This window comes from Narcine bancroftii, chromosome 3, assembly GCF_036971445.1.
Source record: "Narcine bancroftii isolate sNarBan1 chromosome 3, sNarBan1.hap1, whole genome shotgun sequence".
NCBI classification, from domain to species: domain Eukaryota; kingdom Metazoa; phylum Chordata; class Chondrichthyes; order Torpediniformes; family Narcinidae; genus Narcine; species Narcine bancroftii.
In genome coordinates this window covers 327,593,621-327,609,208 of record NC_091471.1, presented here as the reverse complement: position 1 = coordinate 327,609,208, position 15,588 = coordinate 327,593,621, and the positions used below count along the sequence as shown (strand labels likewise).

Genomic DNA, 15,588 nt, shown 5'->3' with positions numbered 1-15,588 from the left:
TTGAATATTTTTTTTTTGAGAATTGATCATTTTTAAAATAGCCCAGTAGCAACAACAATGTTTAAACAACAGCAAACAACAAGGGAAGGCTTTTTAAACAATAAAATAATGTTTAATTCTCAACCAATAAAATTCTGGCTGCCTCTGATCCTCCATATGTTCCAACTGAGGTCCCCGCTCCTGCCTGGGTACCCAACGTCCCTGCTTCCCCCGGAGTCGGAGGTCACTGCTGCTGCCAGGAGCCCAACATCCCCGCTGCTGCTGACAGACCGATGTCCCCGGTCATTTTGGCTCCGAAAATTTTTCTGATAATTAAGGATTTTGTAGAATCCAATTTCGGATAATGGGAGTTGTACTGTAATTTGCTTGATTTAAGAACAACCTCATTAGTTGGGATCATGAGCGAACGAGAACAGGATTTGAATCTTTATTTCTCTGACGGGGTTTGGGATTCCATTTGTAACCTGATTCATTCGACCTTCCTTTGTGCACAACACTGTTTACTGCAATTTAAAATGGTGCATAGAGTATATATGTCTAAAGCTAAATTAGTTTGTTTCTACTCTAAACCCTCTATGTTGATAGCTGTTAAATCCCAGAGGCTTCCTTGGTTAACACATTAGGGTCTTGCCCTCACCTAGAAGTTATTTTTCCCATACTATCGGTGATTCTCAAGGTTAAATTGGAACCTTGCCCTTTCATTGCTTTATCTGAAGAGGATCTCAAAGACAAATTTTTATCCTTTATTTGATTGGCAGCGAGACGTGTAATATTGATCAAATGGAAGGATAATACCCCATTTACACATACACAATGGTTAAATATGATGTCCCATTTAAGATCATACCCCTCCCATACATACACAATGGTTAAATATTATGTCCTGTTTAAGATAATACTCCACATACACATACACAACAGTTAAATTATATTATGTCCTGTTTAAGTTTCAAAGAAATTAGATAAGCCATTTAACATTCAAATACTAATTTCATGAAGACATGGGTCCCTTTCATGAACCATTACTACAATCTAAAGTTTTAAGACTGTTGTAAACTTCGATGCTGTGCTGTCTGTTTCTGACTTGTCATCCATGTTAGATTATTTTTCCTAACTTTGCAAAATAGAAGGGGTTTTAACCATATGGGGTTTTTTTTCTTCTGCAATTGAATCCTAATATACAACTGCATGGGTTATAAATTTCAATAAAAATATTTTTTTTTTAAAGTATTCAGTTGAACAGCTCACCCTGGGTCACCTGCAGTCTGACCTTCTCCACCACTGACCTGACCCCATCCCATGTAGACAGTGGCTCTTCTGCTGCCCTCACCAAACAGCCTTAAGACCAATGGCAAAGTCGAAAACTTTCCCGTTTTCGATAACAGACACTGCCTCCCCTCCACCAGGTTAGTCTGCTACTGTTCCCCTCTGAGGCTCCCTTTCCCCACCTTGTAGTCTTCCTCCTCTCCCCGTCTCTCCACCTGTCCAATTCCCCAGTCGCCTCAGCTCCTCCCCTCCCCTCTCGCTTTTGTCTGGGCAAAGAGTCCCAAGGCAAAACATTGACCTCTCTTTGCCATCGTAGCCTGACTACACTCCTCTCAAGTTCCTCCAGTTTCTTGTTCAAGTGTCTCCTGTCAAAGTTAACCTCCCAGACTTCACACATCCCTCTCCCTGGTTACTTTGCAAGTTCAGTCTTTTACACGCGCCCCATCCCGCAGAGATGAGGGAGGGTTTTCTTACGTCACAGAGTTGCTGACAGCTCTCCAGGTCCTGCCTGCACTGTATCTGCTTGATTTCGTTCAGACTGGGCTTTGAGCTGGAGCCTCCCATCTTCTCCTTTGCCCAGTCGTCTACCAGCTTGTGGAGGTCATCTGTGAAGGTGCCCCTCCTGGCCGCTGCCCCAGCCAGCTGGGTCACCTGGGGCTCAGAGAAGCAGAAGGACCCTGGGATGGGGGTGCAGAAAGGAGAGAGAAGGTGAGTTCCCTGCATAACCCCCTCCTGGACAGCCCAAAGAGGAAGTGAAGGTCAGTCCCGCACATGAAGTCCCACCTACTCCTGGAAAGGGCGGAGAGGGGAGTGAAGATCAGTCCCACGTATGAAGCCCCCACACTCCTGGATGGGGAAAACGGAGAGCAACTGCGCAGCCGGAGCCAGCGCTTCCTCAGGAAGCGGAAACACTCCATCTAACCTCCTGGACCACAATAAAGGCGCTGCCTCAATGAAGCGACCAGCCCACCACCTCAGTCCCACCCCCCTCACTGCTCCCTTCAGAAGCCTGAAGTCCAGAACGCCCAAGTTCAAGGCTCCTGAATCTTCTCGTATCACATGAACCATAACCCGCTCTGGGACCACCATACGATCCCTCTGCACTGCTGAAGCATCACATTAATGTTCATTTTTCTATCAATTTATTTTAAATGAATTTCAAGTTTCAACATAGTGGAACAGCCACTTCCGGACGGTGCCGTGCAAATACTCCAATTAACCTACAATCCCCCCTGCACATATTTGAAAGGTGGGAAGAAACCGGAGCATCCAGAGGAAACCCTCACAGGTCATGGGGAGAACAAACAAACTCTTTACAGTGCTGGATTGGAACCACGCCAGGAACAGACCCAGCCTCACCTACCTCACTTCAGGACCAAGGTGCTGGGTCCCAGGCAATGTCCTGGAGGGTTTCCTGTGCACCCTCACCACAGCAGCCCCCTCCTCGCCCTGTTAGTCAGATTGCCCCACACCCCAAGGAACACTGCAGCCAAGCTCCCCCTACCCTGTTCCCCCCTCAACCGTGGGACCCTCCTGCAGCCACTCCACCCCAATCAGCCCCACCCTGGTTCACCTGTGCCGGCGCTCAGCGAGTGCAGCCTGCTGCTACGTGGCTTGCTCCTCAGCGGTCTGAACCGGCTGCGCCCCGGCGGGGGGGAGGCCTGGGGGCACTCGTCAGGGGGCTCCCCCCATGGCTGCAGGCGCTCGTACAACCGTTGCAGCTCCTCCTTCTGCTGGGCCTGAAGGTGCACCACCTCCTTTATGTGCCTGTTGCAAAAGGTGGGGGAGAGAGACAGCAGAACGTGAGGGAGGCTGCTGAAGAGATAAGCCCCCATCCTCTCCCTCTCTCCCCACCCCCTCTCTCCCACCCACCACTCCCCCATCCCCCCCCTCCATTCCACTCCACCTCCCACCCCTGGATCCCAACCTCAACCCCCCAGCTCTTACTTCTCCCGGAGCCTCTGCAGCTCCCGTTTCAGGTCCTCGTCTTCCACCTCGGACTCATTGTCACTGCTCATGGGGGAAGAGGGCGAGTGGCAGGGGGCATCGAGGCAAGGCTGCCCGGCCTGCCAAGGGGAGGGGAGTGGCTCAGGCTGTCCAGTCTGCCGGCAGGAGGAGGGTGAGGAGGTGATGGGGTGCCCGCCGCTTGCCCCTTCCCTGGCAGGGACCTCTTCCTCATGATGGCCGGGGGGTGGGGAGAGGGGACCATCGGGGGCCGGGCCTATCCCTTCTGCAGGCTCGGGAGGTGGGGGAGCTCCTCGGGGTGGGGAGTCTGCGCCTTCCTCCCCATCAGCCGGCGGCCCCCCCTCGCTGCAGACTGCTGGCTCCAACGCTGGCACTTCTCCTTGAGGGTGGGGGGGAGGGGAAGCAGAGATCTGGGGGAGTGAGAAAAGGGCAGGAAATGAGAATATTATTTCACATCAGCAATCCCCCCCACTCAGAATCCTCCACCCTTTCCCTTCCCCACAACAGATTACAAGACCCCTCCACCCTCTCCAATCCCCTCCCCAACAGATCACAGGACCCTCTCATCTTCCCAATAGATGATAAGAACATCAGAAACAGGAGCTGGTTGGCCATTTGTGGAGGCTGCTCCACCATTCAATGTGATCGTGGCTGATCATCTCCACCGACCTGCCTTTTTCCCATGATCCTTAATTCCCCAACGATGTAAAAACCTACACATCTTTGTCTTAAATATATTTAGAGTTCGGCTCCACTGCTTTAATGGGCAGCGAATTCCACAGATTCACCACCTTCTGGGAAAAGCAGTTCCTCCTCATCTCCATCCTAAACCTACTACCCTAAATCTTTTCATTTCACTAAATTCTAATGTCAATCATTCTTTTAATGCTCTCATTTGTTCTTGTAAAAAAACTTTATCTATATTCTGTCCATCTGTTTTACCTTCTATTTCTCTGTGCAGATCTTGGTCTTCTTCTTCCTCTTCTTCTCTGTCTGTATCTGTGTTTGTGTCTTCTTTTCTTTGTATCTGTGTCTCTTCTGACTTTCCTGATGAGTTGCTTGCCTCACTTTGCTGGGCTTCTTCTTGCTTGGCTTCTTGCTGTTGGTCCTCTTCTTCTGGGCTACTCATCTGTTGGGCCTTCTGCTGCAGCTCTTCTTTCCTTTCACTCCCTTTCCTGTCGCTTTCTTCTTCTTCCAGCAGCCCTGGTGTCAGGCATCCCTCAGCTGGTCACGTTGTGTTTGCCCGCTCCTCAGCTGGGCCCCCCTCCCGTTGGTGTTCTCCTTCTCCTTAGTAAGCGCACTGCACATGCACGACTCCTTGTGCATGCGCAGTTGTGCACTTTTGTTTGACTCAGTCAGCCATTTTTGCAGTCCAGTGGTCGGGGGGTCGTGACTCTGCAGGATCGTCACCATCCTCGGAAAATGGGCTCTCTTCTCCACGATGGCTCCCTGTTCCTTCGTGCAGGTAAGGCCTTCTCCTTTCTCTTCCGACGTCTTTTCTTCTTTTTTTCCCCGTTGTTTTTACATTTTCCTTCTTGGGTGCCATTTTCTTTCTTTTCTCTACAACTTTATCTTTTATTTGTTATGTTTTGTATTTCTTGAACTTTGTATTTTCTTCATTTTATTTCTTATTTTCTGGAGAGGGCTGGTATTCCCCTACCAGTCACTACTCCATCACTACTACCCTAAATCTTGAGGAAATGTCCCCTCGTTCTGGTCTCCTCCACTGATGGGTGAAACTTACCTACCCCCATCTAATCTATGCCTTTCATATTTTATGTTTCTATAAGATCCCCTCTCATTCTAAATTCCAGTGAGTCCAGTCCCAGACGCCTCAATCTGTCCTAATAGGCCAACACCCTCATCTCTGGAATCAACCTGGTGAACCTCCTCTGCACCGCCTCCAAAGCCAGAATATCCTTGCTCTTGTCAGGAGACCAGAACTGCACTCAGTTCACCAGATGCGGCCTCACCAGGACCTTGTTTGTTGCAGCTGAACCTCCCTGCTCCTAAATTCAAACCCTCCAGCCATGAAGGTCAACGTTCCATTTGCCTTCTTGATAGCCTGCTGCACCCTCAAACCAACCTTTTGCAATTCTTGCACAAGCACTCCTTTGTCCTCCTGCACGGCAACAGGCTGCAATCGTTTGCCATTTAAATAATAATCAGATCTTCCATTCTTCCTAGCAAAGTGGATCACCTCACATTCAACAACATTGTTCTCCATCTGCCAGATCCTTGCCCCCTCACTAAACCTATCTATATCTCTTTTTTTTAAAAAAAAAATTATTTAATATTTCCAAAACAGAAACTTTTACAAAATCCATAATATAAAATGAAAACTACAACTATCCCACCCCCTTCCCCCCACCTTCAATAAACCCCACAAGGGAAGAATTGAAAAAAAAATACACACATTTCAAATAAGGCAACATCTTAACAAAAAAATCATAATTATCATGCAAATTATATGTTATTTTCTCCAAATAAATACAGGACCTCAACTCATTTCGCCCAATTATTTACTTTTATCTCAACTTCGTCTTTCCAAGAAATTGCAACATTATGTTAACCAATGCTAAACATAAAAATGCTGTCTGAAACTTATCTAACCCCAAATCCATAAATGGAGCAGTATAACCCAATAAAAAGATTTGGGGATCAAACAAAAATTGAATTTTAAACAAATTTTGAAGAAATTCCCTAATTTTATACCAAAATGATTGAACTTTATCACAAAACCAAACAGAATGTAAAAATGTTCCTACACATAATCCACATCTAAAACACGACTTTGAATTACTAAATCCATATTTTCTCAATTTCTCAGGGGTTAAATATAACTGATGCAAAAAAATTATAATTAATCATACTATATCTATATCTCTCTATATGCTTTGCCCACTGCTCTACTCATTACACACTCATGACTTTGTGTCCAGGCACAATTCCAATGCTATCTAAATGTTTGCCAATGACACCACAGTTGTTGGCAGAATCACAATGGCAATGAGGAAGCGTTCAGGAGGGAGAAAGATCAGCTCATTGAATGGTGTAACGACAACAAAGCGCTCAACCTTGTGGACTTCAGGCGAAAGTCAGGAGAACATGGCCCAGTCCTCATCGATGGCTCAAGTGGGTCAAGAACTTCAAATTCGAAGGTGTCAACATCTCCGAGGATCTGTCCTGGAGCCTCCATGTACAGCCAGCGGCTATACTTTGTGATGTGTCCAAGGAGATTCAGTACGTCACTGAAGACTTGCAAACACCTTCTGGTGCACTGTGGAGATCATTTTGGCTGGTTGCATCATTGCCTGGTATGGAGGCGCCAACACTCAGGACAAGAATAAACTCCTGAGGGTTGTTAACTCGGCCTGAGACATCACAGGCACCCATTAAGGGACATCGACATGAGGCAGTGTCTTACAAAAGCAGCCTCTATCCTCAAAGATCCCCACCACCCAGGCCATGCCCTGTTCACTCTGCTACCATCAGGAAAAAGGTACAGAAACCTAAAGATGAGATCAGTGGCACAAGGACAGCTTCTTTCTGCTCCCACCAGATTCCTGAATAATCAATGAACCAAAGACATTGCCTTACTTTTCGTGCACTATTATTTTTATTTTCTTAATGTTTTAAGATGGTTATAAATATGAAAGTTTGCACTGTGATGCTGCCACAAAAACAGAACTTCATGACTTGTTCTGATTCTCTCTGCAGACTCTCCGTATCCTCCACGTAATTTGCTTTTCCACTCAGTTTAGTGTCTGCAGCAGGCACTCCGTCCCCTCTTCCAGACCGCTGATGAACACTTGTGGGCCCAGCACTGAGCCCTGCAGCACCCCACTCACCACTGACTGCCAACCAGAAAAACATCCCTGTATTTTCTGCTTTCTATTGTTTAACCAATCCTCTATCCATATTAATACATCACCCCCAACTCTCTGCATCAGAACTTGATAGACTCAGGATCAGTACCTATGGATTGGAGGGTAGCTAATGTTACCCCACTATTTAAAAAGGGGGGTAGAGAAAAAGCGGGGAATTATAGGCCGGTGAGCCTTACATCAGTAGTGGGCAAAACGATGGAATCCATTATTAAGGGTGTAATAGCGGAGCATATGACTAGCAGAGAAGGGATCGGACAGAGTCAACATGGATTTACAAAAGGTAAATCGTGCTTGACAAATCTATTGGAATTCTTTGAGATGGTGACAGGTAAAATAGATGGGGGAGAGCCAGTGGATGTGGTGTACCTGGATTTCCAAAAGGCCTTCGATAAGGTACCGCATAAACAACTGGCTTACAAAATCAAGGCTCATGGGATTGGGGGCAAACTATTGATGTGGATTGAGAACTGGCTGGCAGGTAGAAGACAGAGAGTTGGGATAAATGGCTCGTTTTCTGAGTGGCAGGCAGTGACCAGTGGGGTGCCACAGGGATCTGTACTGGGACCCCAGCTGTTCACAATTTACATTAATGATCTGGATGAGGGGATTGGATGTAATATCTTCAAATTTGCAGATGACACTAAGCTAGGAGGGGTTGTGTGCACGGAAGAGGGGGTCAGGAAGCTCCAGTGTGATTTGGATAAATTGAGGGACTGGGCAGATACATGGCAAATCCACTACAATATGGATAAATGTGAGGTTATCCACTTTGGTAATACAAACCGGAGGGCAGATTACTATTTGAATGGCAATAGATTGGGAGATGGGGAAGTGCAGAGAGACCTAGGGATACTTGTACATCAGTCTCTGAAGGCGAGCATGCAGGTACAGCAGGCGGTTAAAAAGGCAAATGGTATGTTGGCCTTCATATCAAGAGGGTTTGAGTATAGGAACAAGGATACCTTATTGCAGCTGTACAGGGCCTTGGTGAGACCACACCTGGAGTATTGTGTGCAGTTTTGGTCACCTTATCTAAGGAAGGATGTTCTTGCAATGGAGGGAGTGCAGAGGCGATTCACCAGGCTGATACCTGGAATGGCAGGAATGACTTATGAGGAAAGATTGCACAAATTGGGATTGTACTCGCTGGAGTTTAGAAGATTGAGAGGGGATCTCATAGAGACATATAAAATTCTGGCAGGACTGGACAGAATGGATGCAGATGGGATGTTTCCAATGATGGGAAAATCCAGAACCCGGGGCCATGGTTTGAGGATAATAGGCAAACCATTTAGGACCGAGATGAGGAGGAATTTCTATACACAGAGGGTGGTGAATCTGTGGAATTCATTGCCACAGAGGGCAGTAGAGGCAGGTTCATTAAATATATTTAAGAGGGAATTAGATCTATTTCTTCAATATAAGGGTATTAAAGGTTACAGAGAGAAGGCGGGGACGGGGTACTGAACTTTAAGATCAGTCATGATCTCGCTGAATGGCGGAGCAGGCTCGAAGGGTCGAATGACCTACTCCTGCTCCTATGTTTCTATGTTATCTTCTGTACATATTTTATTGAGGACCCTTCCCTCCCCATGCACTCCCTCCACCTTCACCCATCCCCACATACCCACACCTCCCCCACCCGCCTCCACAGACCCTCTTCCACAGACCCTCTCCCACACCCCCTCGCCAATAGATTACAGGAACCCCCCCATCCCCAGACTTGCAGCCCTGTCGTGGACCGCAGGACAGACCTTCGCCCTTCAGCAACAGTGTTGGTACCCTTCTCCTCACGCACGTCCAAGCCTTACCTGAGACCGCGCTGAGTCCAGCTCGTCTGGGGAGACCCCAGGCATACTTCCTGCCTCTAGCCGAGGGGGGTCTTTGCCTCCGCGGGTGGTCTGGCTGTCACCGGCTGCACCAGATACAAGGAGAGGAGAGGTCAGCAATGAGCTCATGGTGGAGCTGTACCGGGGCGCTGGTGGGAAAGTGTTCAAATTTGTCAAAAGGACACCGCGCATGTTTTTTGGGAGGGGTGGGGGGAGAGCAGGGGATATTCATCTGGACTGCTAAAGGTGTCAGGTCTTCAATCCCCACAGCATGGAAAGTGGAGGGGAGTGGAATGCTCCCTAGGGGAGATAATCCGAGAACTGAAGGTTTCGGTTTTGGGATATGACGCAAAGATGAGAAGTTCAGTGGTCAGTGAAGAAGGCTTTCAAAGCTTGCAGAAGGATCTGGACCACTGGAAAAATAGGCTGCAAAATGGCAGATGGAGTTTAATGCAGACAAGGGAGAGGTGTTGCATTTTGGAAGGACAAACCAAGAAAGGACGTACATGGTAAACTGAGGAGTGTGGTAGAACAGAGGGATCTGTGAAAACAGAGACATAATTCCCAGGTGGACAAGAGAGGTTTTGGCACATTGGCCTTCATAAATCAAAGTATTGAGTACAGGAGTTGGGATGTGATGATAAAGTTGTACAAGACATTGGTGAGACCAAATTAGGAGAATTGTGTGCAGTTTTGGTCACCGAACTAAAGGAAAGATATCAATAAGATAGAAAGAGTGCAGAGAAGATTTACTAGGACGTTGCCCGGACTTCAGGAACTGAGTTACATGGAAAGGATAAACAGGTTTGGACTTTATTCCCTGGAGCGTAGAAGAATGAGGGGAGATTTGATAGAGTATAGGCAGAAGGTGAGGTGTTGCTCCACCAACTTGCAGGCAGTCTCATTCTGGCAGTGCATGTTGGTAAGGGAATGGGATGGGCTGTGACTGTCCGAGACCTCCTACCCTGCTGAAGCACGTGCAATATTTGAGCTTGCGCTACAACGGGATCAGGATATCCACCTCCTGTCTGGCGTGGAGCAGCTCCTGTTTGAGGTGGCGATGCTGGCTCCCCGGAGTCCGAAGGCTCTGGGACGCCCGAATCCTGCTGCTGCAGAGGCTGCTGAGAAAACAAGGGACAAGCAGGGAAGGGCCAGTCAGCTTCGGACCCTTAATCTCAGCTAGCACCCACCAGCACCAGAGCTGCTTCAGAAAAAACTTCAGCAGGTTAAATGGGACGAGAGGCTGAAGCCACAGGTATTAAAACTCTGGTGATCCAGCAGATGTTTGTTTGCAGATGATTCCATTATATCATTTTAAAATTTATTTTACATCACGGGGGGAGCAGATTCCAGCCATTTAAACCTGTGCCACCCAATTACACCCAAATGAATCTAAGTTTTAAAGGGTAGGAGAAAATTGGAGGAAATCCACGCAAGTAACGAGGAGAATTTACAGATAGCCTCGGATTCCAACCCAGGACACACTGGTGCTGTAAGAGCATCACACTAACCATTACTCATGGTCCCCCCAGCCCCTCCCTCTCCATCTGCCTCTCCCTTGACCCCCCTTCCCTTTGCCTCTCTGCTCCCTCTCTCTCCTTTTGCCCACCCTCCTTTTGACCCCTTTTCCCTCATTGACCCTTTCCCTCACTCTCCCTCTGTCCACCCCTCTCTCTCTCCCCTCTCCTCCCCCTCTGTGCATCGTGGAACAGCAAAGCCCTGTCTCATCTGGTGTACATGATGTCAAACAATTAACTTGAACCTGAGCTCCCATCAGCTCTGCTGTGATTGCGTTCCCCTCCTTGCCGTAAAGAGACCGTTTGGCCTGTTAGTACAATGCCGGCAGGTCTTCTTCTAGGAACCTCGAACACCCAAGGGTAGGAAACGCCGTGCAGCCACAAGGAGAACACGCAAAGGGGCTGCATCCCACGAGGAGCCATCACTCACCTTCTCGGCTGGGTCGGGGGAGGAGCAGGAGGCCGCGGGCTGGAGATCAGGGATCAGGCAGTCAGGGGCTTCAGCCCCAGGCTCCCGGGGGGCCTCAGAGGCTCCCGGCTGCCCGCCGTGCTCTTGGTATAGGAGGTTGCGTAACTTCTCATCCAGTGTTTTGATGCGGTTGTCGGCGTAGTCCACCTTTGGTGGGCCCTCGCCATCTGACTCAGGCACAGACGAGGGCTGAGGGCCTCCAGGGACCTGGCTGCAACCCCTCTCCACAGCTGGGCAATCCTCGCTGGATGAGGAGGAGGAGGAGGATGAGGAGGAGGAGCTGGGTGTCAGGCCACCGGGAACACCGGGCCGGTCCGGCGCTGAGAGAGAGCCGTCCAGCGAGATCTGCTTCACGTCCTCCAGTGAGCTGGACGCCGTTGAGTGGATGGTCTCCTGGCTCCGGTTCTCAACCTCTGCGTGGATCACAAGAAGAAGCATGTGTTGGACCTTGGGGACACGGAGCAGGGCCCTCAACCTGCCACCCCCCCGATTCCCGTCCCATTCCTCCCCAGGCCCAAACGTCTCTTGAACGCAATAATTCCCCTCTCCACTTTTGCAGCTCCCTCTGGTAGATACAGAGTAGAAAAAGATGCCCCAATTCCACCTTGTCGCCCCGATCTTCAAACCTGTGCCTTGGAAGCGTTCACCTGATCTGTGTCCCCCTCCTGATTCTAGAAACCTCCTACACTCTGAGAGAAAAGTTCCAGCCTACTTCTTCAGGAGAAAACTCAGCAGGTCATGGCGCCAAAGTTCCTCCAGCACCTTTGTGTGAAACATGCCAGGTTTCTCCAATATAGACGGCGGTGTCTCAAGAAAGCAGCCTCTATCCTCACGGACCCCAACCACCCAGATCACGCCCTCTTCACTCTGCTATCATCAGGAAGGAAGAACAGGAGCTTGATGAGGAACACCCAGCAGCATAAGGACAGCTTCTTCCCCTCCGTCATCAGATTCCTGAAAGAACAATGTCTCACAGACACGACCTCACCAACACTTCTTCCCTCACCACCATTCAGGGCACCAAACAGAACTTCCAAATGACCGACCCTTCTCTTGTGTATCTGTGGGAGTCGTCTACTACATCCGGTGCTCCCGTTGTGGCCTCCTCTACATCAGAGACACTGAGCGATTGCTTCACTGAGCATCTTTGCTCTGTCTGCATCAGCGACAGGGACCTCCCAGAGGCCAACCACTTTGATTCCACACCCCATTCCCACACTCACGTCTGTCCGTGGCCTCATGTACTATCCCACCAAAACCTCCCGTAAATTGAGGAACAACATCTGATTTTCCATCTGGGCACTCTCCAATCGGACAGCATTAATATCTTTGGTTTCTGCTAACCCGCTCCCCATCTTTCTGTCTCCTTTCCTCTCCATCCCCTTTCCACTCCATTCATAGAGCCATTCCCCCTTCCCCCGCTTGCTGGTGTGCCCTCCCTTCCTGATCCATCTCTTCCCTCCTCCCTGTGGAAACGCGCTCCTCCCCCTGCCCCCCACCATTTTGTTCTGGTGCCTGCCAACATTTAGTTCATTCCTGATAAAGGGTCAAGCCCGAAATGTTGGTTCTGTATTTTGCTAAAGGATACTGTTTGAGCTGCTGAGTTTCTCCAGCATCCTGTGTTTTTACTTCAACCACAGCATCTGCAGACTCTTCACTTATATCTTTTACTTCACATATCTTTTCTTTTATACTAATTTATTTCTTAAAAATGTAACTAATAGTAATTTTGCACCTGTAATGCTGCCATAACTCATTGATGCCTTCCTGCTCCTGGTCACCCTCTACTCACGGTGTGGTCTGACTGACACCTTGAGCAGGTGAATTGTAAGGTTGTTGCTGAGTTGTCCTTTCACTGTCTCCAGGCAGCAGGTGGCAGTCAGACCACCTGCCCCAGGCTGTCACAAGACTAAAATCCCGCTGGATCCATACCCCTCCTCTGTGATCAGTGATGAGAGAAGGAACAGAGGGTTGAGAACCACTGCTGTGAAATGCGGCCAGTTATCAAGGAAGCCCTCGTACCTTAAGAACATGAGAAATAGGAGCAGGAGTCAGCCATCTGGCCCATCGAGCCTGCTCCGCTATTCGATGTGATCGTGGCTGATCTGATCCACCGACCTGCCTTTTCCCCATATCCCTCAATTCCCCCATGATGTAAAAATCTATCCAACCTTGTTTTAAATATATTTACTAAGGTCACCTCCACTGCTTCAATGGGCAGTGAATTCCACACATTCACCACCCTATGCGAAAAGAAGTTCCTCCTCATCTCTGTCCTAAATCAACTATCCTGGACCTTGAGGCGATGTCCCCTCGTTCTGGTCACCCCCACCACTGGAAACAACTTACCTGTCTCTATCTTATCTACACATTTCATACTTTTAAACATTTCTATAAGATCCCCTCTCAATCTTCTAAATTCCAGTGAGTCCAGTCCCAGGCGACTCAATCTCTCCTCGTAGGCCAACCCCATCATCCCTGGAATCGGGGAAAACACATGCTCTGACTGTAGCAAAAATGCACAGAAATGCTAGAGGAACTCGGCTAGTCTTGCAGCATCCTCAGCAGGTAAAGTCCCTGGAATCAACCCGGTGAACCTCCTGTGCATCGCCGTCAAAGCCAGTACGTCCTTCCTCAAATCGGGAGACCAAAACCTGCTTGCAGTTCTCCAGATGTGGCCTCACCAGGACCTCGTACAGTTGCAGCTCCTAAATTCAATCCCTCCGGCAACGAAGGCCATCGTTCCACCGACAGGGCCTCCTGCACCCACAAACTAACCTTTTGTGATTCATGCACCAGCTCTCCCATATCCTTCTGCATGGCAGCAGGCTGCAATTGCTTGCCAATAATAATCTGACCTTCCAAAGTGGATAACCTCACATGAGTGGGCCAGCAAGGGTTGGCACCACACCGTTCTCCACCCCACCCACCCACAAGGTGCCTCTGCTCATCCAGAATCAGAATTTATTGTCATGAACAAGTCACGAACTTCATTGCTTTGCTACAGCATCAAAGTGCAAACATTTACATAAACCACCTTACAACAATAAATAAAAATAGTGCAGGCAGTGTCTGGGGTTCACTGATCATCCAGGAATCTGATGGCAGAGATTAGGAAGCTGTCCTTGTGTCGCTGAGTGCTCCTTTTCCCCGATGGTAGCCTGGCCTGGGTGGTGGGGGGGTCCTTGAGGTTAGAGGCTGCTTATTTAAGACACCACCTCATGCCGATGTCCTCGAAGTAGTGAAGTCTGGTGCCTGTGATGTCGCAGGCAGAGTTAACCCTCTGGAAATTTTTCCTGAGAGTTGGGGCCTCCGTACCAGGCAGTGATGCAACCGGCCAGAATGCTCTCCACAGTCCACTTATAGAAGTTTTCAGAATCTTTGGTAATGTTCTGAATCTTCTCAAACTCCTCACAAAGTGTTAGCTGCTGGCAAACATTCTGTGTAATTGCATCAATAAGGAGGGTCCAGGTCAGATCCTCGGAGATGTTGACCCCCATTACCAGGATCCTTCCAGTTGCTAAACCCTTGACCGCCTCCCCAAATGGCCGATGTGCACCAGGATAAATCTGTTGGTAGGGGGGAGGATGGGAATGACTTACCGGTCTCGGAGCGGGTCTGGCGTTCGCTCTGCCCCTCCACCTCGTGGGACTTGACTTTCTGGTTGATGAAGAACCTCCAGCGTCCCACCGATGAGGAGTGCTGCCCTACGTCCGCTGAAGGACAGAGAAGGAGGTGAAGACACTGTGCAGCCCCCTCCCTGTGCTGGGAACCCACACCACCCGATTCTTCATCCCCACCCCCCCCCCCCCCCACCCCGGGAACCAGGCTGCTCTCGAAGGCAGGGAAGGTGCTGGGGAGCTCCAGTAATGCACCGCTCACTGCAGGAGAGATGGCAGAGGGCGATCAAGGGCAGGCACCTGGCTGCGGGTCAGCTTCAGAAGAGCCCCCCTCATCCGCTCCAAACTACTCGGCCCACCAACACTTTGCCTGTCATTAACGCCCATGGCACATTTAGCGCTGTCCTATCTGTAAGAAATTTGTCCGTTCTCCCCATGTCTGCAAGGGTTTTGCTCCAGTTTCCTCTCAATTTCCAAAAAACGTATGGGGTTTGTAGGTTACTGAATATCCTCATGTAAATGTCAACCCCTATTTGTAGCCAAAAGATCTGGAATTTTCCATATATCTCATGCAAAGGTTGTCTCTCACACCTTTCCCATCGGAGCTCCTGACAACTTGAACGCTGACTTCCCATCTTGTCCCTGACCATTGGCCCATTTTAACTCCCAACACCTCAAATGCTGACTTCCCATCTCATCCCCAACCAATGACCCATCGGACCTCCCGACACCTCTAATGTTGACTTCTCACCTCGTCCCTGACCACTCACCCATCGTAACTCCCGACGCCTCTAACGCTGACTTCCCATCTCATCCCGACCACTGGCCCATCATAACTCCCGACACCTCGAACGCTGACCTCCTACCTCGTCCTCGACCACTGACCCATCATAACTTCCGACAACTCAAACGCTGACTTCCTACCTCATTCCCCGACCACTGACGCATCGGAGCTCCCAACACATCCAACGCTGACTTCCCACCTCATCCCCAACCACTGGCCCATCGGAGCTCCCAACACCTCGAATGGTG

General features: G+C 49.3%; 1 protein-coding gene across 8 annotated transcripts in view; it reads right to left on the bottom strand.

Annotated features, from left to right (window-relative positions):
• LOC138759144 (serine/threonine-protein kinase WNK3-like) overlaps positions 1–15,588 on the bottom strand; it is a 134,455-nt gene that overhangs the window by 2,504 nt on the left and 116,363 nt on the right. For 6 of the 8 annotated variants that reach the window (XM_069929131.1, XM_069929130.1, XM_069929133.1 and 3 more), the window contains 7 exons: positions 14,539–14,652; positions 10,898–11,349; positions 9,915–10,071; positions 8,933–9,036; positions 3,214–3,641; positions 2,840–3,033; positions 1,741–1,943 (listed from right to left, as the gene is read on the bottom strand). In XM_069929131.1, the coding sequence (XP_069785232.1) occupies positions 1,741–1,943; positions 2,840–3,033; positions 3,214–3,641; positions 8,933–9,036; positions 9,915–10,071; positions 10,898–11,349; positions 14,539–14,652 (1,652 nt within the window). The remainder of the gene's footprint in view (positions 1–1,740; positions 1,944–2,839; positions 3,034–3,213; positions 3,642–8,932; positions 9,037–9,914; positions 10,072–10,897; positions 11,350–14,538; positions 14,653–15,588) is intronic. The other 2 variants (XM_069929137.1, XM_069929136.1) reach the window with 2 other exon arrangements.